This window comes from Procambarus clarkii, chromosome 62, assembly GCF_040958095.1.
Source record: "Procambarus clarkii isolate CNS0578487 chromosome 62, FALCON_Pclarkii_2.0, whole genome shotgun sequence".
Lineage (NCBI taxonomy): Eukaryota > Metazoa > Arthropoda > Malacostraca > Decapoda > Cambaridae > Procambarus > Procambarus clarkii.
Genome location: NC_091211.1, coordinates 25,882,976 through 25,907,527, shown reverse-complemented (window position 1 = coordinate 25,907,527; position 24,552 = coordinate 25,882,976). Strand labels below are relative to the sequence as shown.

The 24,552-nt window shown below is 43.9% G+C and overlaps 1 protein-coding gene across 18 annotated transcripts in view; it reads right to left on the bottom strand.

Annotated features, from left to right (window-relative positions):
- Window positions 1–22,825, bottom strand: part of Mgat4a (alpha-1,3-mannosyl-glycoprotein 4-beta-N-acetylglucosaminyltransferase a) — a 107,368-nt gene extending 84,543 nt beyond the window's left edge. For 5 of the 18 annotated variants that reach the window (XM_069308366.1, XM_069308368.1, XM_069308370.1 and 2 more), the window contains exons 1-3: window positions 14,037–14,117; window positions 12,323–12,378; window positions 2,864–3,124 (exon numbers count right to left, since the gene is read on the bottom strand). In XM_069308366.1, coding sequence (XP_069164467.1) covers window positions 2,864–3,124; window positions 12,323–12,378; window positions 14,037–14,111 — 392 coding nt within the window. In that variant the 5' untranslated portion in view covers window positions 14,112–14,117. Of the gene's footprint in view, window positions 1–2,863; window positions 3,125–12,322; window positions 12,379–14,036; window positions 14,118–22,018 lie in introns of those variants that run through there. The other 13 variants (XM_069308371.1, XM_069308372.1, XM_045755861.2 and 10 more) reach the window with 12 other exon arrangements.
- Window positions 22,826–24,552: the final 1,727 nt, after the last annotated feature.

Sequence of the window (24,552 nt, the reverse complement as noted above, 5' to 3'; positions counted from 1 at the left end):
GGGAGACACACAAAACGCAGATGTAACACACACAGACTTTTGCAGAAACTTTCAACAAATGTGTCCACGGTTTTAACCCGCACAAAATGCTCTCTCTCTCTCATTACTGTACTAGCAAACTGGGAGATGGCTCTTCAACTCCCTAACGAACAGAACGCAGAGTGTAACAGTCAACAAAATAAAATCCGGATGATCTACCGTGAAAGGTTCAGTCCCGCAAGGTACTGTGCTGCCTCCGGTACTTTTCCCCATCCTCATATCAGACACAGACAAGGATACACACTATAGTAGTGTATCATCATTTACACCAGGACCTTCATGCCAGTAGACAATATAGAGGACACACCAAACCTCCAACCTGATGTAAATCTTTCAATGTCCCACAGATAATATGTTTAATAAATAACAAGTTCCAGCTCCCGCCATATGAAAAACCCGAAAATAAAAAAAAAACGCAAACCATATATAAAACACAGCCAAATCACACTATAACTCAACAAAAAAGCACTGCAAAGGATCTAGGAGTACTCATGTGGGAAGACCTTACCTTCAAAGAACACAATAAAGTAGCCGTCACGACTGCAAAAAAATGACAGGTTGGATAACAAGACCTTTCAAACAAGAGCTGCCATACCACTGATGATACTCTTTCAGAACACTAGTGCTCTCTAGGGTGATACCTGGTTGATGGGGTTCTGGGAGTTCTTCTACTGCCCAAACCCGGCCAGAGGCCAGGCTTGACTTGAGAGAGTTTGGTCCACCAGGCTGTTGCTTCGAGCGGCCCGCAGGCCAACATATACCTGGTTGATGGGGTTCTGGGAGTTCTTCTACTCCCCAAGCCCGGCCCGAGGCCAGGCTCGACTTGTGAGAGTTTGGTCCACCAGGCTGTTGCTTGGAGCGGCCCGCAGGGCCACGATCCAATACTGTTAAAATCCACTCTTATAAGTCATCTAAATTATTGGAATCTATTAAAAGTTCTAAATGTGTATTCTCTAGAGCGCAGGCGAGAGGTACATAATAATCTACACGTGGAAAATATTAGAAGGACTGGTTCTAAATTTGAACACAGAAATAGCACCACATGAGACCAGAAGGCATGGCAGGATGTGCAGAAAAGCCCCCATGGAAAAGCTAATGTGTTATACGTAAGGTGATGTTGAACTCTGTCAACATCAGAGGCCCGAGACTGTTCCACACTCTCCTGTGACACACCTGCCTCAGTATCTTCACCACGTGTGGAACAACCAGGTCCTGCACCTGATACACACCTGCCTCAGTACCTTCACCAGGTGAGGAACAACCAGGTCCTACACCTGCCACCACACACCTACCACAGTACCTTCACCAGGTGTGGAACAACCAGGTCCTACACCTGCCACACACCTATCTCAGTACCTTCACCAGGTGTGGAACAACCAGGTCCACCACCTACCTCAGTACCTTCACCAGGTGTGGAACAACCAGGTCCACCACACCTGCTACACACCTGACTCAGTACCTTCAGTAATAATGTTATTGTTTCACATGCGCATACAAAAATCTTTTGTTTTTGTCATATATATTTGGGAGGTGGTCCCCCCTCCACCAGGCCTCCCCCCCCCCCCACACACACACACACACCGCCTCGCATAAATCTAACCAAGGGCCATGGGGAACGACTGGACACAAACCAAGGACCATGGGAACGACGATTATACGTTCCAGCATGCTCTCGGACGCAGGTTCGAATCCTCGTCACGGCCCTTGTGGATTTGTTCATTTGATGCATCACGTTAGTGTGATCTCTGTGTGTGTTCCAGCATGTTGTTACTCTACTGTGCTAATTTGGGACCTGGTCCTTCAGTATCTTCCATGTATATATTATTTGATATCTCTCTCGTCTCCTTTCCAGAGAGTACATTTTGGGAGCTTTGAGACGGTCCAAATAATTTAGGTGTTTTATCGTGTGTATGCGTGCCGTATATGTTCTCTGTATTCCCTCTAATTCATCGATCTCTCCCACTCTGAGAGTGGAAGTGAGTACTGAGCAGTACTCAAGACGGGACAGGACCAGTGATTTAAATAGTATTAACATTGCTGTGGGGTCTCTGGATGTGAACGTTCTCATAATCCATCCTATCATTTTCCTGGCCGCCGCCGCTATATTTGCTCGGTTATGTTCAATACCCGTGTGTGTGTGTGTGTGTGTGTGTGTGTGTGTGTGTGTGTGTGTGTGTGTGTGTGTGTGTGTGTGTGTGTGTGTGTGTGTGTGTGTGTCTCTCTCTCTCTCTTTCTCTCTCCTATCCAAAAATTATCATTCTAATCTCAAAAGAATGTTTCAAACTTGGATCCAATCGGTTGTGTCAACAGCTGGCACTACAAGAGTTCCCGAGTGGATGCCTGAGTGTGTTCACAGACGAGTGCCTCAAGGAACAAAGTGTGTTCCTTGAACTCAAGCGAGACTTAACTGGGACCGACGTAGCCACCAATGACTGCAGCTAAGCCGATCCTTTTCGGATAAAAAAAAAATTCATTCCGTCAACAAGATCTCCATCAGTCATGCTCCATCTTTGCCAGAATGACGCGTGCCCACTAGAGCACCAAGGACAGACGGAACACAAGAGGTGGGACGAGAGAAAGGGGTCACACCAGAGGTGGGACTAGGACGATGGTCCTACCTCTTGGACGTAAAAAGACTTATTGGGACCTAAACTGAATGCACAAACCAAGTAACATAATACACAAGTTCAATCAGTGAGTAACACCGCACTAGGAGTAGAAGCAATATAAACCAATTAAAATGCATGCACGAGAAACCCCAGGATTCAGAGGCGGGGCTGAGGAGCTAAAGGTATTCCAGAGGAGGGCATACAGCGCCACCTACCTACATCGCAACGACTCCCTCTGGGCAGCGGGGCGTTTGATGGCCGGATCGTAAGCTCTCAACTTCTTCGTCTTCTCCATTAGAGACATTTCCTCTGTGATGAGAAATGTTCGGACCTTCTCGCTGGTGTTCCGAATCTCTTCACCATTAAGGGTGAAGCACAACTGGCTTCGTCTTACAGCCGCTGCTGCCTGTAGTTTCCTGCACCGCCTGCCACTGTCACGGGAGCTCCTCGCACTCTCCTCCGCCACCGATGACTTTCTGAAAGCAACGATAAATTCTCCGAGGTGGCGGGTGCTGCTGTGTCCGGGGTTCGAGGTATCACTGCGGCCCACCTGCGGCCCCGCGCCGGTCAATGCGGACCTTCGCTGGAGCACAACTTTCCTCTTTGCCGCAGCCATAATATTCAGTACGCATGCGCAGTCCTTTCAACCAGGTTGCCCACTTGCACAAGAGATCACCTCCCCACCCACACAGCCTCGCTAATTAGCACCCCCACCACTCTCCCCTCCACGTATCTTACCACACACTCGCCTGCATGACATCTTAATAACATTACAAGTACACTTCTCGCATGGGAGACATCTCCCGTCCACGAGGCTCACCGTAGCCCGTGCTTCTTGTCCCGCTCCTGTGCCAGGTAAGTTACGGGCTCACCATAGCCCGTGCTACTTGGAACTTGTTCCGAGTAGCTGAATCTATAACAACAACAACATACACTTCTTGACATCTGTGTACGCAGTATGGAGCTACGTTTGGCTAGATACGGTTATGTTTGGTTATGCAGACGAGGAGTCACAACGTGGCTGAAATATGTTGACCAGACCACACACTAGAAGGTGAAGAGATGACGACGTTTCGGTCCGTTATGGATCATTCTCAAGTCGATTGTGAATGGTCCAGGACGGACCGAAACGTCATCTGATAAAGACCTTTTTGTGCCCTCTGTAATGTTTTTGCGCTACCGCTCACAGGATGAGTATAGGGTGAACAATAAACTAGTCGCCTTCGGCGGCAAGAATCAAATCGTCGTCGTCCCTTCACCTACTAGTGTGGTCTGGTCAACTTATGCTTGGTAAGTTAGCATTAGTTAAGGTGACACGTAAAGAGACAGACACCTGAAGCAATAGTTAACCATGTAGCGGATCAAAAGCAATTTTGTATATATTACATTTACGACGACCAAACCACACATGAGAAAATGGAAAAACGACAACGTTTTGGTCGTCACACATGGACGAAAAAGGTCGTCGTGTCGACATTTTCTGCTGCCATATCTCCACCCACGTTATTGTGACTCATCGTCTGCATGAAACTTATTTAATATCAGCCGGGCTGTGGTGGGTACGTGGCCCTGCGGGCCGCTCCAAGCAACAGCCTGGTGGACCAAACTCTCACAAGTCAAGCCTGGCCTCGGGCCGGGCTCGGGCAGTAGAAGAACTCCTAGAACCCCATCAACCAGGTATCAACCACGTATCAACCAGGTATCAACCAGGTAATGAACATTTTGTCAGGTACAATTATGCACTAAAGTCTTACATTACCGTCAATAATTTGTTTGTTGATAATCAAACGAGGTTAACAAGTTTCACTACATAGTTTTAAGTCACTTAAAATACTTCAAATTACTGCTATTCAAAAAGGCTCACAAAATCCCTTTTATGCTCAAGGCTGACAAATTTACACACCGTCATATTACATCAAACTAAAAATCATTTTCAAACTAAATTATATACAGCATACTCATATTTAGCTCAGACACTTAAATCATAATTAAATCAACTTGTCGAGCCTCTTGCTAATCTTCTGGCCTGGTAATGTGGGGTTGGGGGGGGAATATTTATTTTTTAATGTGAGCCTCGGGTTTCACTTCAAGTCGCTTGCATGCCACCTTTGGCACGTGTGCCAGAGGTTCCCGAGCCTTGCTCTATGGTGATGTGAACATCCAAGCAAATCCCTTCACCAACTACATACTGGAGCTCCAGCATAACAAAAGGAACATTAGTTCTATGATCATAGGTAAGTCTCGCGTGTCAATACACTGAATCTTAATATATTGCGCGCAAGCTAAACAAAGTAAAAACTAAAAATATACATGGAGGCGACACTTAAAAAGATTAAAAATGGTTAAATGTTGCTTCTGTGGAGTATTTTTGGTCTTATTTCAAAAAGATGAGTTTCTCGAAGTACTGAATGAAATCTTCCAGAAGAAAACTTAAACAATTAAAAAGTAATTTTTTGTTCAATGCTTTGACAACTTGACATTTTGTGTCGTGAGAGTTTTCCTCCTGTTTAGTGCTCCGTGTTGAAGGGCGCTTTGTGTGTGGGTGATAAGTTCTTGTTTGACACTGACTCTGGCACAATGGTGTCAAAAAGGTGTCAACTTTTGGTGTAAAGGTGTCAATGGTGTCAACTCGTAACTCTTCGCGCGTATTCATCCAGCAGTAATTGGGTTGTTAACCGATTAGCCAGTGAAGTTACAGCCCCGCTCCTGTGCCAGGTAAGTCCACTACGGGCTCACCATAGCCCGTGCTACTTGGAACTTTTGGTTCCCAGTGAAGGAGGTCATGTTCAACTGTCTCCGGAACATGACAGTGGGTGCAAAGGTTCAATTATAACCTAATACTGCTAGTTTGGTGCCTCGTCACTCTTATACCTATTCCTCTGGTGTAAGGTCTAACATGTGCCACAGTTGCCAGGTGTGTGATGACAGCTGTGGCGTGCATCGCTACTTGATCTACAAGTTCCCTGTGGAGTATTCCACACTGTGCCAGGACACACTGGATGGATATGTCATATCCTTCTGAAACATGCAGGAATGCATGGGCGAGCTCTTGGCATATCTGCAGCGCTGTGTAACGGCTTCACTCACACTCCTGGAGACGCTGCTCATTGTGATCCCAACTGGTGGTAGTGTTGATATTTTTAGAGCTTGGTACAGGGCATACAATTGTGCTGTGAATATTGAGAGGTGGTTGGGTGGCCGACGTCCCTGCTTGTGGTGGTGGTAGTGCGGGATGCCCACAGCGCCCGTGGCACAGGTTCATTGTTACTTAAGGTGCTAAGATCCACCTGTGTCAATTGTGGCGTTTCAGGTGTGTCGTTGTGTGTGGCGAAGCTGAGGCTGTGGCCATCTTGGTCTCCTGCTACCGTTAGGTATTGGTGATATACCAATAAGTCCAGGCGCACTTACCCATATAGTCCACCATCTGACATGCATCAAATATGCAGTAGTCTGTTTAATCAGAAGCGTAAGACGCTACTCATCCCACCTGACCTATCGAGGCCCGTTGAGCAACAGTCCCAGAAAGTCATCTTTTTCACGAAGATTAAACAAAAAATCAATTTTGAGACTTGGTCCAAAGTGTGGTGCGTGAAGTGAGAGGCGAGGTTGCTCTCTCAACAACTCCAGCACCACGACACCTGGGGTTAGACAACCCGGCCCAACCACACACAATATCAACCCGAGGGCGAGGAGACTGGGTTGATTGATGAAGATTAAGCCACCCAAAAGGTGGCACGGGCATGAATAGCCCGTAAGTGGTGGCCTTTTTGAGCCATTACCAGTATCAAGAGCTGGTACTGGAGATCTGTGGAGGTGCGACTGCACCCTGCGTGACGGGAGATGTCTCCCTTGGCTAGGTCATTGATTGATAAAGATTAAGCCACCCAAGAGGTGGCACGGGCATGAATAGCCCGTAAGTGGTGGCCTTTTTGAGCCATTACCAGTATCAAGAGATGATACTGGAGATCTGTGGAGGCGCGACTGCATCCTGCGTGACGGGAGATGTCTCCCGGACCAAATGGTGACCAAATGGTCGGAGACAGGGAGGAGGAGGAGAGGCTGGTGGTAGAGGAGAGCCGTCATGCACAGCACGCCGCCGCCATACTGGTAATTGGGCATGCGACGGGCAAGGTCCATCCCCTCACCTCCACTTTCTACTGCTTCCCTCAGCTTTCTCCGTCCTCTCTCACACTTGGTAGTGTTCCTGGTACTGTCTACACCGTCTGTGTCACTTCCCTCCCTCCTACCCTTTATGCCCAACTTGGGCTGGACGGTAGAGCGACGGTCGCTTCATGCAGGTCAAGCGTTCAATCCCTGACCCTCCAAGTGGTTGGGCACCATTCCTCCCCCCCGTCCTATCCCAGATCCTTATCCTGACCGCAGGCGATGAGTCACAATAACGTGGCTAAAGTATGTTGACCAGACCACACACTAGAAGGTGAAGGGACGACGACGTTTCGGTCCGTCCTGGACCATTCTCAAGTCGAATCGACTTGAGAATGGTCTGGTCAACTTATCCTGACCCCTTCCAAGTGCTATATAGTCGTAATGGCTTGGCGCTTTCCCCTAATAGTTCCCTCCCTCCTACCCTTTACTCCCTTCCTCCCTCTCTTTCCCCCCCTAAATATAAATCAGACTTCCTGTCCACCCTCTATCCTCTTCCTCCCCGTTTCTTTCCTCTGTTTTACTCCTACAAGCATGCGAGTCCACACACACGCCCCCGCCACACATACACAAACTGCAGAGTTGGAATATGTTCCAATATGAGCAGGTTGTAGAAGTGAACTCCAGTCATAATTTCACAAGTAGACATGACAGCAATAGGGGAAATATGGAATAATCTCCATTGAGGTCTGATAAAAGACGTTTTGTGCCCTCTGTAATGCTTTTTTTGCGCTACCGCTCACAGGATGAGTATGGGGTGCACAATAAACTAACCGCCACCGGCGACAAGAATCAATCATCAAAAAAGAGGCAGGAGTCATTGCATTTGGACAACCAACGGCTAGAAAGGTGGGGTGTAAGAGCTAAAGCTCGATCCTGCAGGCACAAACAGGCCAGCACACACACTTACCCAGGCGTGAGCAGGTATGAGAGTGGAGGACACGAGTGGAGCCCCGCAAGGGCCAGTGCGGAGCCCGTACAGTTTCCAAAATATGTCAATTTACCTGATCAACCAGGCTGTGACTCATACGTCAGGCTGCGAGCAGCCGCGTCCAACAGCCTGGTTGATCAGTCCGGCAACCAGGAGGCCTGGTCGACGACCGGGCCGCAGGGACGCTAAGCCCCGGAAGCACCTCAAGGTAACCTCAAAGTATGGCCTCACACAAGAAAGTGGCTCCTTCATATCAATGTTTGCAGACGCTGCAACGGTCCTTCTGGGTCCTCTATACTGTCTACCTGAGACCAACTCTTCAATATCTAAATCTTGAAAAAACCACAAATCAACACTTGAAACGATCAGAGAATATAAGCCCTGGTTCCAGTGCTGAAGGGTTGGAGATATGAGGAAAGAGAGAAGTGGACCTCGCCACACACTGGGAGAGAGGCGAGACAGGGGGGGCACATGACAACGACATACAACATACTAAAAGGGGTAATTAACAATACAGACACAACACAAAGCGTTGAACAACTGAACAATGAACACTAGACACATACGAGTTACATGTCAGAACAAAATTTCCAGTATTAAGAGTCGCCAGAAAGTGGAACAGGTACTTAGATGAAGTAGTCGTTGTTGTTGTTAAAGATTCGCTACCTGGAACAAAAAGGTCAAAGTAGCACGGGCTATGGTGAGCCCGCAGTGGAGTTGATGAAGTAGTCGTTGAAGCTAACCAAATGCACGATATTAAATGTAAATATGATAAAGAGCGTTGTGAAGGCGGGGCCAGGAGCCGAACTCGACCCCAGCCAGCACATCTAGGCGAGTACACATGCGCACGCGCATTACCCCCCCCCCCCCCGCCACGCACAAGCCCGGGTATATAGCATACAGGATTAACACTTTCTTTTTCATGTAATGACTTACCTCGCCCCTCAACACGCACGACACAGACCAACACGTTCCCTGTGATACTTCATCTCTGCGAGTGGTGGTAACACCTCCCCCACACTCACTGTTCCTCCCCCACACCTCCCCCACACTCTCTGTTCCTCCCCCACACCTCCCCCACACTCACTGTTCCTCCCCCACACCTTCCCCACACCAAGAAGAGCCATAAGGTATGGTACACCAACGCTGATGGCATTACAAATAAAGCAGAGGAAATAAAGGGTTAACAAAAGAACCTGATGTAACTGCAATAGAGGAAACAAAAATATATTCCCAGTAAGATACCAAGTAATAAGGAAAGAAAAAAAACTAGAAAAGGAGTTGTTCTTCTAAGACTAAAGTGGAAGCTCCAGGTACTTGAAAATTAAAATATAAATGATCCAGACTCCTTCACTGGGACTGACAGCAGATGGGAAAAGGATAGTGATCCTGGTAATTTACAACCCCCAAGACATTCCTGCCACAGCACTGACAGGTCCTAGAACCGGTCGAGCGGGTAAGCAACAGAAGGCCCAGATAGGAATGCCATGACAAGAAAGAATACATAGACGAATTCAGGCGATAAGTCACAATAACGTGGCTGAAGAATAGACTTGAGAATGGTTCTGGACGGACCGAAACGTCGTCGTCCCTTCACATTCTAGTGTGTGGTCTGGTCAACATAGACGAATTGCTGAGAGCAGCAACAGCAGCACACAGAATGAGAGCTATTATTATTATTATCTTTATTGACAAAATTAATTACAATTTTGCCTAATCTGAGGATTTCGATTAAGTCTTATTAAAGTGAGGATAATGCTGGTATTCACTGTCAAGCAGGACAGAGGGTCATACACAAGACAATTCGGTGCTTTTTTAAGCTTACCATTTTAAAAGCACCGAATCACCTTCTGTGGTTGAGTGTTCAATAAACCCTTGAACTATATGTTTAACACTTCTCTCATCCTGTCCATGGAGGACAGAAGAAAATGTATATATGCTGGTTAGCATTGTAAATGTCTGGCCACGTCTGTGGTAGAAAATAATAATAAAAAAACAAAAAAGACAATAGGTCTAAACTGTAGGCTGAAGTACATATATATCATGGTTACAATCACTGTTATGAAGCTAGAGCACTACTTATGGGAGACCTAAATCTTCGAGATATTGATTGGCAAGATTAGAGAGAGCAAAATTAGTGCTGGAAAGAAAGTTCTTAACACAGTAGGTAAAGGGCGACACTAAGCTTACTGAACAAGATCTTTACCCAGAATGAGGACAACATCAAGAACGTGGAGCACGAAATACCACTAGGAGATAATTAAGCTTTAGAGAGCCGGTCGGCAGAGCGGACAGCACGCTGGACTTGTGATCCTGTGGTCCCGGATTCCATCCCAGGCACCGGCGAGAAACAATGGGCAAAGTTTCTTTCACCCTATGCCCCTGTTACCTAGCAGTAAAATAGGTACCTGGGTGTTAGTCAGCTGTCACGGGCTGCTTCCTGGGGGTGGAGGCCTGGTCGAGGACCGGGCCGCGGGGACACTAAAAAGCCCCGAAATCATCTCAAGATAACCAACTGAGGTGCACAAGAGGAGGAAGAGGAGTGTAGAGGAGCTGGTCACCACACCTGGAGGTCTCGTCACACCCAAATACCACTCGGCTATTAACAACAAGTGAAGAACACGACTAAAGTCGACGGCTGGCCACAGTATGTCTTAATTACTGTCGCTCTCTGCACCTGGGCAGAGCTTTAATACAGAAAATCATCAAAGAACACCATTAACATCCTCAACGGCGTTAATCACCCTGTTTAATGTACTCGCTAACCTAACTGGGTATACCCACCCTAAACGTTTCTGAGCGACCATAACGTTTTTGGCCAGCCTAAACATTTTGGCCGACCTAAAAAAATAAAACTTCAGCTGAGCAAATTTTAAGGTATTATAACCTTATAATACCGTACAAATTTGCACCGGTTATGAACAATCACCAAATAAGATGAACAAATACTTAATACTGCCCAAGAAAACATCAGGAGGGTACACACACACATCCACACATAAAAGTATTTATGTGTACGTCTGATACCATACTACTTGTGAAGGAGGAAATGTATATGTTTATCTCTCAGAATGTTCGGTAATATGTTTATTGTTTGTAATGTGTGTATATGTATGTATTAACACGATGTACTGAACGGGGTGAGAATAACTTGAGCTACCTCATCCCTTTGTGTGTATTTTACCTCAATAAACTTACTTCAATTTCAATTTCACATACATCGTACAGACGAGGCGGGAAACTGCCAGGCGAGCGGCAGCCGACCCACCCGTGCAGGGCGCCCACATTGTTGGCATTCTGATGCTATCAAACCTCGCGTAAATATTCCCATGCTTTACTGAAATTAAAATCTTCGCAAATCTGGCCCCTTCGTTGGCCTGAAGGTCGGCCTTGGTACCGAAGGTGGGTTGTCCAAGGTCGTATGCTTATGGCTAGGCAAAATCACATCAAATTAGACGCTAGCCTAATCGTGGGAACATAAGAACAAAGGTAACTGCAGAAAGCCTATTGGCCCATACGAGGCAGCTCCAATTTATAACCACCCAATCCCACTCATATATTGGGAAGGCACTGGTACTTCAACAGTATGACGAGACGTAAATTACTCCACATCAAACTAATGTTGTTAAAGTCTTGCCAAGATTTTCGCGGCCCGTTAATGATGAGTCGTTAGTAAAGAGTAACTGTAATGGTTATTTGGTAGGCGAGTCTGCAGCCACTGCTTTCGGTGAGACTCTGCCTCCAGTCTCACCGAAACTAAATTATTCTTGTTGACCAGACCACACACTATAAAGTGAAGGGACGACGACGTTTCGGTCCGTCCTGGACCATTCTCACAATCGACTTGAGAATGGTCCAGGACGGACCTAAACGTCGTCGTCCCTTCACCTTCTAGTGTGTGGTCTGGTCAACATATTTCAGCCACGTTATTGTGACTCCTCGTCTGCATAAACTATTCTTATCTAACGTGGTAATGTGAGCAAGATAATGGGAAATACAACTTCTTTTATTGTCTTGTCTTGACTCTTGCGCACTTTTATGGCTTATTTTAGGATACAACAAGTTTACATGAAGCTGTGATATACTGCAGCTGATGTATACCGATGTATGGCCAATTTCTTCTCTGGCAGTAAATTTTAGTTAACACAACATGCTAAACTTACTGCCCACGCAAAACTTAGGACAAGCACGCACAAAGAAAAACAAAAGAGGGAATCAGGCAAGATACAAAAAAACAAGGTTTATGTTTTTCTCTAGTATACATCACATTAAACCAGCGCCGTGCACCTTTTCTTACCTGTGTGCTGTAAACATAATTGTCCTCAACTGTCACCACAAACTTGCTTCCGTCTCCAGCCGAGTCGGGCTGTCCAGCCTAGTCGGGCTGGCCAGCCGAGTCGGGCTGTCCAGCCGAGTCGGGCTGTCCAGCCGAGTCGGGCTGTCCAGCCGAGTCGGGCTGTCCAGCCGAGTCGGGCTGTCCAGCCGAGTCGGGCTGTCCAGCCGAGTCGGACTGTCCAACTGAGACTATATCATTAAGTCATTCATACAGAGCAATAACTGTGTGCGTGAAGCCACTTACCTGTTCACAATGACAGCGTTTCCCAACATGTACCAATCCCAGCTCCAGCGCCTAATCTAAAATAACATTTAAAAACGGTTTCAGACGTAGTTTTGACTATTTTCACGTCTGAAATACTTAACAAATTTTATGTACAAAAATATACGAAGACTTGTATTATTTTAAAACATGTAATGCAAACTCTAGCACTCTAGAACAAGTCGGAAATTATTTGAGGTTTGATACACAAAAAAATCAACAAATTGTAAATATTTCACCGATTAATCCATGATTTCAGGTGCTAATGGCATAGGCAAGGGAGCCGGTCGGCCGAGCGGACAGCACGCGGGACTTGTGATCCTGTGGTCCTGGGTTCGATCCCAGGCGCCGGGGAGAAACAATGGGCAGAGTTTTTCACCCTATGCCCCTGTGACCTAGCAGTAAAATAGGTACCTGGGAGTTAGCCAGCTGTCACGGGCTGCTTCCTGGGGGTGGAGGCCTGGTCGAGGACCGGGTCGCGGGGACACTAAAAAGCCCCGAAATCATCTCAAGATAGGCTACCTAGGTGCTAGCTACACTCATACACTGGCTTGCATCTAATGTATTAAGATGGGACACCAGCTACTTTACAGCAGTAAAAGTACTCACAAACTCTGTACGCGTAACTGCGTTAGAAAATTATATTTTGTTCTCGATATATTGAGAAGAAACGACTTTATTATAAATATGTGCATAAGCATTTCTAAGATGAATGGCTAGTAGGCAACATTCATTCTAATTTCAATAAAATATTACAAAAATATAGATGCTTAGGTTAATTTATATATTCTAAACATCTTGAGATGATTTCGGGGCTTAGCGTCCCCGTGGCCCGGTCCTCGACCCGGTCTCCTCTTTGTTACACACCCCCAGGAAGCAGCCCGTAGCAGTTGACTAACTCCCAGATACCTATTTACTGCTAGGTGAACAGGACATCATAATGAAAGAAACTGCCCGTTTGTTTCCGCCTCCACCGGGGGATCAAACCCCGAACTTCAGGACAACGAATCCTAAACGCTCTCCACTCAGCTATCAGGCCCATAATACCATAAGCAGATTATTATCGTGAAATGTCTATATTACCCGAAGTTTACTATAGCTGAAGCCACATGAAAAGAACTACACAATACACAAGCACAAAGAAATGACATTAACGTGATATATCAACGAGAAATTCAGTAGTAGCCACGGGAAGGATTCGAACCTGCGCTCCGAGTACTCCCTAGCACACACACCACACAATACACAGCATGGTTTACCCAAACAGTGTGGGGTCCTGGCCCATTAGTGGGTTGCAAAATAAATAAAATGGATCGCGATAGACAAAATCCATAAAAATGAAAAAAAAAGGGAGAGTGACAATGTCACTGGCACTCAACCCTCATCGCCATTCATGAGACTGATGGTATGCATCATTTTGAGAAATTACATTTTTGAGAAATTACATTTTTGAGAAATTACATTTTTTGAGCAATTACATTTTTGAGCAATTACATTTTTGAGCAATTACATTTTTGAGCAATTACATTTTTGAGCAATTACATTTTTGAGCAATTACATTTGACATCATTTTGGATTAAGGTTAAAGGATAATTTCCACTTTTAAGAGTCTTTCTTAATACTATTGCCCTTCATTACTAATTTGTTTAAAACGAGGATTTTCCACATTAGCTCAGTTAAAAAATGAAAGACAAACCTGAAGTGAACACTGCACCAGATCGAGGCGTAGTATTGTCTTCCTGTCCTCCAAAAAGAAGTACATCCTTTTCATTAAATTAAAACCTTTTTAAAAATACTGTTCATCGTCTTTTTTTTGCTAGAATTTTATGAGAATGTTGTATTTTTATTTGTCTATATTCTTCATACAAATTAGAAATATATCATTTAATTTAATATGTTCCAGGCATAGAACATATATATATATATATATATATATATATATATATATATATATATATATATATATATACTGTATATATATATATATATACTGTATATATATATATATATGCATTTATCACGTGTCAATAGTAGATGACCATACTGGGTCCCAATCCAAACTGCAGCTCTTGCTGTGGGTCCCAGTAAAAAAAAAAAAAAGTTTTTAAAACGCAGACATAGATCAGTCAGCCGTGTCGGGATCTTAACAAGAATAACATTAAAATTAAGGAAGTTACAGAAGGCCTATTGGCCCATATGCGGCAGCTCCAATTTATATATATCAAAACTTATTCGCATACATGTCTAACCTACGCTCGAAACAATGCTCCTGCATCTTTTGATGTAACAGCTTCAGCGCTTGAAAAAACATTCTAAATCCTGAACAAATCCACAAGGGCCATGATGAGGGTTCGAACCTACATCTGGGATGATCCTAGACGCGCCTTAGTCGACTGCACCACGACTTGACAAAGAATTGCAACCAGGAGTGCTACTGCCCTCACACGGATCCCGCAGCCTTTCCCAGACACAAACCGGAGTTTTACACAATTCCCCCATGCACCCGGGCTCGGTCAACCAGATATTCTACATCTTTGCCCTTACTTCAACACACACAGAAATCACAATAGCGTGATATGTGATTTCTGTGCATGGGAGAATTGTGTAAAACTCCGGTTTGTGTCTCTGAGAGGCTGCAGGATCCGTGACAGGGCAGTAGCACTCCCTTGAGGTTACCTTGAGGTGCTTCCGGGGCTTAGCGTCCCCGCGGCCCGGTCGTCGACCAGGCCTACTGGTTGCTGGACTGATCAACCAGGCTGTTGGACGCGGCTGCTCGCAGCCTGACTCCCGGTTGCAATTCCTTTCCATTCTAAATCCTATTTACTAGGCAGCGCTGGTGGTGAGAAACGCCAGCCTAAGTCAGCCGGAGCACAATACTACCCTACAAGGAGCTTCGTGACCCGGGTCTGGCTCGGGGAATTAGTGCGGATAATGCAATCTGGCCTTTCGTCACATGAGCTGTAAGTCATATGTTGGCGGTAGTAAACACATGATGAGTCGGGTGTGTGTGTGTGCTGCCACTCACATATGATGGGTTGGATGTGTGTGCTGCCACTCACATATGATGGGTCTGGTGTGTGTGCTGCCACTCACATATGATGGGTTGGATGTGTGTGCTGCCACTCACATATGATGGGTTGGATGTGTGTGCTGCCACTCACATATGATGGGTTGGATGTGTGTGCTGCCACTCACATATGATGGGTCTGGTGTGTGTGCTACCACTCACATATGATGGGTCTGGTGTGTGTGCTGCCACTCACATATGATGAGTTGGATGTGTGTGCTGCCACTCACATATGATGGGTCTGGTGTGTGTGCTGTCACTCACATATGATGGGTCTGGTGTGTGTTGCCACTCACATATGATGGTCGGGTGTGTGTGCTGCCACTCACATATGATGGGTCAGGTGTTTCACCACTCTCATATGATGGGTCGGGTGTGTCACCACTCACATATGACGGTCGGGTGTGTGTGTTGCCACTCACATATGATGGTCGGGTGTGTGTGTTGCCACTCACATATGATGGTCGGGTGTGTGTTGCCACTCACATATGATGGTCGGGTGTGTGTGTTGCCACTCACATATGAAGGTCGGGTGTGTGTGTTGCCACTCACATATGATGGTCGGGTGTGTGTGTTGCCACTCACATATGATGGGTCGGGTGTTTACTCAGCCCGTTCTCACGGTCGTACCTAACGTCTAAAACTATCGTACCAAAGTTTTGTTGATACAGTAGTTCATATTTAGTATCCTAATGATACTATAATTGTTGGAGTTTAAGTTAAGAAATCTACAAAGTCATTTGCAACCCTCCCTCTACGTTTTATGGGAAAATTTGCAGAATTTTTAAATATTTATTGTATTATACTTTGGCAATATTACGGGGCCATGCACTTACTAAAGCTTAACTTTAAAATAAATTACTAAACAAAATATATTTCTAGTAGGCTATGAATTTGCATATTTAAATTAAGCATCAATTATTAAAATAGGATCATGAAAGTTTATTGTGGCTGTCATTCAACTTTATTTATGTTCACAAATTCCGATTTAAGACGGTCAATAATGTACGGGAATAAATAATTAGCCTATCGATCATTTCACGTTTTTAAATTAGCCGTCAGGCAGCAAATGAGAAACTGTTTAAATTGGCTATCATCCCTTTACAGTGTTGATATTGATGTGTTAATGCTGGGCAGTGCATTATATAATATTATATATAAGGGAGGACACCAAGGGGTACATAAGTTGCATTAGTAGGGAGGACACCAAGGGGTACATAAGTTGCATTAGTAGGGAGGACACCAAGGGGTACATAAGTTGCATTAGTAGGGAGGACACCAAGGGGTACATAAGTTGCATTAGTAGGGAGGACACCAAGGGGTACATAAGTTGCATTAGTAGCCTTAACATTAGCAGCCTATAGTTAGGTTGTAGTGTATTAGTTCAAATTAGCCTAGGACAAGATAGGATATATTAAAGAACAAATCCACAAGGGCCGTGACGAGGATTCGAACCTGCGTCCGGGAGCAATTGTTCATTTGATGCATCACGTTAGTGTGATCTGTGTGTGTGTTAGGATATATTAGGTCGACGCCAATTTAAGCCATATTAAGTTGCTATATATCTGTACCGCTAGTATATAGCGACTTGCTTTGACCCTTGCAAGAGTTGGTGCGGCGCCTTGGACAGTATTATAAGAGATAACCCGGTGAGGAAGAAACAAAACATTAAGAGAAGGCGCTGGGCTCTTATCTGGCTAAAAGTTGGTGCATGTTTCACTCTAATGGCAACACTGCACGACACTTTGACACGGTATATTGTGGTGCTGATGGTGGTGGTAGCAGTGGTAGGGGTGGTGGTAGTAGTGGTGATACTCGCGCTTGTGGTGGTATTAGTGGTGGTCGGAATGATGGTGATATTAGCACTTGTGGTGGTGACGATACTTCAGTTGTTTGCATTTGGGTTCTAATAAAGATGCAGGTGGCAGCAATGCTGGTAGTGGAGGGAGGGAGGGAGGGAGGAGGTATTTGATGCGCATACGGGTAATAACGTTGAAGGTGGCATTGATAACGAGGCTGCACATGGTAGTGGTGGTGATGGTGATCATGGTGGTGAAGATAGCGATCCTGAAGATCATATTCATGACGCAAGAGAATAGAACTTAAGCTAGCCTCTCGTGTGCAATATTGGCCTTCCAGGCTAGGCGTCTTCAGGGATAAATAAGTCCGTTCCGTATCCTTTAGCCCTAAGTGAAGAGCCAAAACAACTTTTACTGCCTTTTCTGGGCCATGGGAGCATGAAGCCCCCCCCACACAACGGAAGCGTGTTCCACAGGGAGAAATAATGTATATGCTAATGCGTAGATAGTATTCCCAAACCGGTCACCCCCTTACTCGTTACCATTTCCTCTTTCATTATCAACACGTCCAATTTGTGTTTCCTACCCTTACACTAGCTAGTTGCGTGTTCTCCTTACTGATTGTATCTTCTCTCGGTAATGACATGTGTGTGTTATCATTATCTGAGTTATCTTCCCTGTCTATTGATCATCTTTCCGTTAGGCTACAAAAAGTAACCTGAAATTATTTTCCTTGAATTTGTCTCAACACACTTAAGAATACTGTTTTATTCGATGTGACTTGTTTTTATTATACAGAATATATTGTGAGATAATTAATACCATTGTTGCCATTGCGTGCTCAGCTTCAAATGAATTAATTAGACAAGTTGTGATTTCAACAACAAAATTTGTCCTGAAGGGCGAATTGATTGGGACAGCGCTATTCATCCTGTGATTGAATATACCGCCATAGTGACAGTATTGGGTAGCGTCACTCATCTTGTGAGTGAATATACCGCCATAGTGACAGTATTGGGCAGCGTCACTTATCCTGTGAGTGAACATACTGCCATAGCGACAGTATTGGGCAGCGCCACTCATCCTGTGAGTGAACATACCGCCAAAGTGATAGTATTGTGTGGCTTTATTCATCCTGTAAGTGAAAACCAGCTGGGTTGTTCATCCAGTCACTTGTACCCAGATGCAGTTGAAACTTGCTTAACTGTCTGGAGTGAACAGTTTTATCAAAGAACATCAACTTTACCAACCCTTAAACTTAGGTTATCTTGCGGGTTCGTCAATATTCTCAACTTGTGGAGCTTACTTGCTCAAGTTTGAGTGCAATATTGCCATCGCTGGGCTGAAAGCGGTGCAATTCACGTATAATATTCTAATTTGAGGCAGTTTCGTCACATTAACAACACCTGTGTCAGCCCTAGTTTCTGATCCACTGAATCTACATATACATTTCCACATATCAGAACCGTGAACACTTGTATTTGCACACAGCGTCGCTGGTGGCTGAGTGGACAGCACGCTGTACACGTAATCCTGTGGACCGGGGTTCGATTCCCGGCGCCGGCGAGAAACAAAATCGGCAGTTTCTTTCACATTGATGCCCTTGTTACCTAGTAGTAAACAGGTACCCTGGGAGTTAGACAGCTGTTACGGGCTGCTTCGTGTGTGTGTAAAAATTAGTAGTTAGTAATAGATGATTGATAGTTGAGAGGCGGGCTGAAAGTGCAGAGCTCAACCCCCTCAAACACAACTTGGTGAATACATCAGACCCATGAACACTTGTATGTGTACACATTAGGACCACATACACACAGTGTAGCCATCACTACCACCACCTCACCCACCACAACCTCTCTTCCTACCACAACTATCTTTCAATAAAAAATCCGTTATTACAATAACCTCGCTCAACTTTTTTAAACTCGTTATCCTTTACATTTCCATAATTATTTTTCTTCAAATTGTTTAACTATTTACAATATTTCAACTTTCTTGCGCGTCTCATCACATCTTTGTGCCGCCCGTCCTCTCCAGCTTTCCCAATACCACAAAAATGATACACAGTACTAAGCAGCCAACCGTGGACGTCTTCAAGAGGAAACTAGATTGTTTCCTTCAAGGAGTGCCGGACCAACCTGGCTGTGGTAGGTATGTGGGCCTGCGGGCCGCTCCAAGCAACAGCCTGGTGGACCAAACTCTCACAAGTCAAGCCTGGCCTCGGACCGGGCTGTGGTGGGTATGTGGGCCTGCGGGCCGCTCCAAGCAACAGCCTGGTAGACCAAACTCTCACAAGTCAAGTCTGGCCTCGGGGAGTAGAAGAACTCCCAGAACCCCATCAACCAAGTAACCAGGTATCAACGTCCTAAGGTTTCCCAACGTCACGAAAACGATCAATTTAGAGTATCCTCCCCTAACCTACCAGAGGACCCAAAACAAAAAACGGGACAGCCCGTCAATTTCGCAAGCCACTATCATTTACTGTATAGTACATCACATTTTGGCGGCTGGGCATTCATACGCCAAGCTGTGATGTTCTAAAGGAGAAGAAAGGTGTGCGTGCCTTTGCATGCGTTTCCTGCTCAACAGCCTGACAGTTGTACTACGGCATCGTTCCTTATTCACTCCATTTTTCAACTTAAAACCAAACGCCGTCATATACAGGTTTGATCGTCTCACCCCAACATTACCAACTGCACATTAACTTTCTCAAATCCATTTCCCCCTTAAATTGTCTGATATTTTCCACTCACGCAATTATTATTTATATATATATATATATATATATATATATATATATATATATATATATATATATATATATATATATATATATATATATATATATATATATTGTTATTAAATATGACCGAAAAAGTAAGATTAATAATTCTAACACGAATTTTCTCAATCTTTCGTACATTTCTTTTCACTGTTGGAGGTAAATCAAAAATCAATTCTCCAAAATTCATTTTTATTTTAGACTAGATTATTTTAGACTAGAAATAAAAATGAATTTTGGAGAATTGGTTTTTGATTTACCTCCAACAGTGAAAAGAAATGTACGAAAGATTGAGAAAATTCGTGTTAGAATTATTAATCTTACTTTTTCGGTCATATTTAATAATATATGTCTACAGGAAAGACTGCTACCAAAATATACTAATATATATATATATATATATATATATATATATATATATATATATATATATATATATATATATATATATATATATATATCCAGCTGGGACAATATTGTATTGTAAACAAAGATGCCACAGCTTTGCTGGAGGCAGTAACAACACAGTGATGGTGTGCATCTCACAGCTGTGGGTGCTCCCCATGCAGGGGACTTCCTTTTGACAGTCCCTATTTCTGTGACAGTCACACGGACAGTCACACGCCTGCATATATAAGGAATTATTTTAAAGTGAAGCTAAAAACCAAGCTTCAATATTCCTAGGCCTAGTATAGCACACATAAGCACTATATCAGATATTATACATAGGCCTAGGAAGGTTAGGTTAGTTTGTGTAAGCAACACAAGTGAAAAAATAGCTTTCCAGTTTGTCCAATTCAATAGTTCAAATTTCTACTTTCTAATTCCGTTGTACGTCGGTATATATATAGTATGGCCGTCATCGTTACTATAAGTACTACCAAAACAGGAGGATGAGCTGCTAATACACATTATTAATTGATTTAAACAATATCATTGCGACGTTTTGTCTTGTGAATACTTTCCATTCTACGTAAATACCTTCCACTGTCCAGAGTGTGATGAAACAATACATTACAATCATTCCTCTTTATTGTTCGATGTTTCGTCAGCAACGTGACATCATCAGGAATACACACTATGAAGACACCTGTATACACAGAAGACACCTGTATACCAAGCTTCCATGATTGATGATGAAGATTAAGCCACCCAAAAGGCGGCACGGGCATGAATAGCCTGTAAGTGGTGCCCCTTTTGAGCCATTACCAGTATTATTAGCTGATACTGGAGATCTGTGGAGGTGCGACTGCACCCTGCGTGACGGGAGATGTCTCCCGTTCAAGCTTCCATGCAGAAACAGACATTTATAAATGTGGGTTCACCACTCTTAAGATTTACCTAACCCCCCTTTAATCGTACGGAACGCGATGGATACGATGATTGATTTCACTACAACGTGAAACATTTGAAAAAGATTTGATATACAACTTTATTTATATATTTTTGATAAATTATTATTCACTTAAAAATGCATATTACATTATATGTATTTTCAGATGGTAGTCAATCTTAAATGTTGTACATAAATTGCTATAATTGGAAGTTGGTATGTTTCATGCAACCATCCTGGATAAAAAACGTACACAAATATAAATATTATATTCATCTGCAATTATTAAACATTTACGTACTTGTTGACCAGACCACACACTAGAAGTTGAAGGGACGACGACGTTTCGGTCCGTCCTGGACCATTCTCAAGTCGATTGTGACATGAGAATGGTCCAGGACGGACCGAAACGTCGTCGTCCCTTCAACTTCTAGTGTGTGTGGTCTGGTCAACATACTTCAGCCACGATATTGTGACTCATCGCCTGCATTTACGTACTTTATATATATATATACACACCAGTAAACATGTATAAATGTGTAGGGTCCACATATTATATATATATATATAATATATATATATATATATATATATACCTATAAATATTAATTAATAATTATGTATGGGGCATGTATGAGGAGACAATAACTGGTTAGAACTAAGTATAGACAACATTAAGGCCACACACACACTCACTCACCTTCAACTGACGCAGGTGAAGATGAGAGGTCCCACCCGCGTGTGCGTGTGCGTGCACTCACCAAATGAGTGCCTCTTCAACACCCTTCATCATGACTACCTTCTACCGCCTCACACTCTCCCCGTCTAAGACCATCGCTGAGACTGTTGTACCGAGTTAAGGAGCCCGAGTAGATCAAAGACAACAACCCAGGTGGTACAACTTGCAAGACTTTAGATCACTGTATCGGGGCTGCACCCACTGCTTGAACCCACCACTCCAGAACTGTTCCCACTATGGCACCAAATGTCTCCAAGAGTGCTCCAGACCCCGAGGAACACACACCCTCGTCCAAAGGCTGGAAAAAGTGTCAGTAGTGAAATACAAGCAGAGGAAAAGTGCCACTTATTACGGAATCTTCAGCGGCATCTGCAACTGATTCCTCTCTGGCAAATCACTCGCTACAGATCTCTGCTACAGTTCGAGACCATCTTCTCGCAGTGTGTGGAGGTGAAATAGGTGTGAGGGAGCACATTGGGAGCGGGAGGTGGTGTAGTGTGGCTCCCACACCAGCACACACCACACTAGTCATGCCCACCACAACCTCGGCCAGATATACGTGTTATGGGTGCAGCTCCCCACCACGACTCGTCCTCCACCACCCCTCACACTCCAGTGGCCGTCGGTGATGAGTAGTGAGGAGGTGAGCATGGAGGGTCACATGTGTGTGTGAGGGAGCAGCAGCAGCTCCAGCAGCAGCAGCAGCAGCAGCAGCCCACCATCAACAACACACCAGCTGCTTACTGAGCCCCACGCTAGAGGTCTCCCGCCACCATCAGCTGTGGCCCAGCCACGGCTGCCATACACCTCATTCCCCAAGCCTTTCTATACCATTTCTCTCCCCTCTAAATCATTTCCACATCTCAAAACCGTATCATAAACGCACATTATCAAACGTTGCCTCTGTAATATATCTTCATACCTTAGTGTACGGAGGATAATGTCCTGAATATAATCAACTAGGGAAAATAGAAAGTGGCCCCGGCAGACGAACACAGACGTGATTTAAAAGGCTTTTGTGAAAGTGGAAATCATGAATGAATAAGGCTTATATGAGAACATGATGTTTGGCCTTCAAAGGAAACCAGGAATTTGCGACCACTTCTTCCCAGCACACATTGTCAGCATGTCTCACAATTTAAACATAAAATATATGTACATAAATACATATGGGTGTGTAAAGAATACCTTGAGAGAGTGTGACTATATTCAGAAAATTCCATATACTGTATTTGTCTTATATTACAGTAGTGTTATTTGTGTATATATAATACAGTGACCTGATATCTTCTGAGAATAAAAAAAAATAAACACTCCTAATAGCACTATTTTATTGAAAATATAAGAACTAGTTTTATTATAACTAATTCCAACGTAAATTTATATATTTATTGGTTTATTAATACGAAAAGGTACAATTATGGGTTGCGAAAGGACATGTGCTGGTGATTAAGTGGTAATATACATTCCTGGTAATATACACGCACAGCGTTTCCGCAGCCCACTTGAATCAATATAAAAAATAAGTAAGAGTTTGTATATGATTTATGTAATGTAGTTTAGTGTACTCACTCACTCACCTAGATGTGCTTGTGGGGGGTTGAGCTTCGGATCTTTGGTCTCGCTTCTCAACTGTTAATCAACACTGGTGTACAGATCCTGGAGCCTATTGGGCTTTGTCATATCTACATTTGAAACTGTGTATGGAGTCAGCCTGTATGGTGACCGGTCGTTCCGTCCTGACCCGGGGCTCGAACCCTGCTACAATGGCTCACTAGGGTTGCCAGATCCAAATTGCGGAAAGTAGCGAGCTGACGGTCTAAAAGTAGCGAATTTGTAATAAAAGTAGCCCAATTGTTTTTGGCGTGAATGATACGGGTTTCAAAGTAATATATTTTGATATATAGAGTACAGTACACGATGTTAATTGTTTTATTAATATTATTTCTGCACACACACATATTATATATATTATTAAATATGACCGAAAAAGTAAGATTAATAATTCTAACATAATATCTGATCTTAGAAAGAATGCCAACAGTTTTTGAAACTTTTTTTTATATATTTAGAATGTGTCCCTGGAAATTCAGCTTGTGGTCAATGAGAATGCCAAGGAATTTGCCATCTATTTTGTTACAAATTTGGGTATTATTTATCCTGAGATTTATTTGATTTGAGGATTTATTGCCAAACAAAATATAGAAAGTTTTGTCAATGTTGAGGGTGAGTTTGTTGACAGTTAGCCAAAGATGAACTTTATTTAGCTCAGAATTCATTGTGACATTAAAAGCAAGTGGGTCAGGACTGGAGAAAATAAAGGTTGTGTCGTCAGCAAATAGAATTGGTTTGAGGTGTTGGGAGGCATTTGGGAGGCCATTAATGTAGATGAGAAAGAGGAGAGGGCCAAGTATGCTGCCCTGAGGAACACTAATGTTGATGGGTAGGGTGGGAGAAATTGAATTATTCACAGAAACATTCTGGAGCCTGTCAGT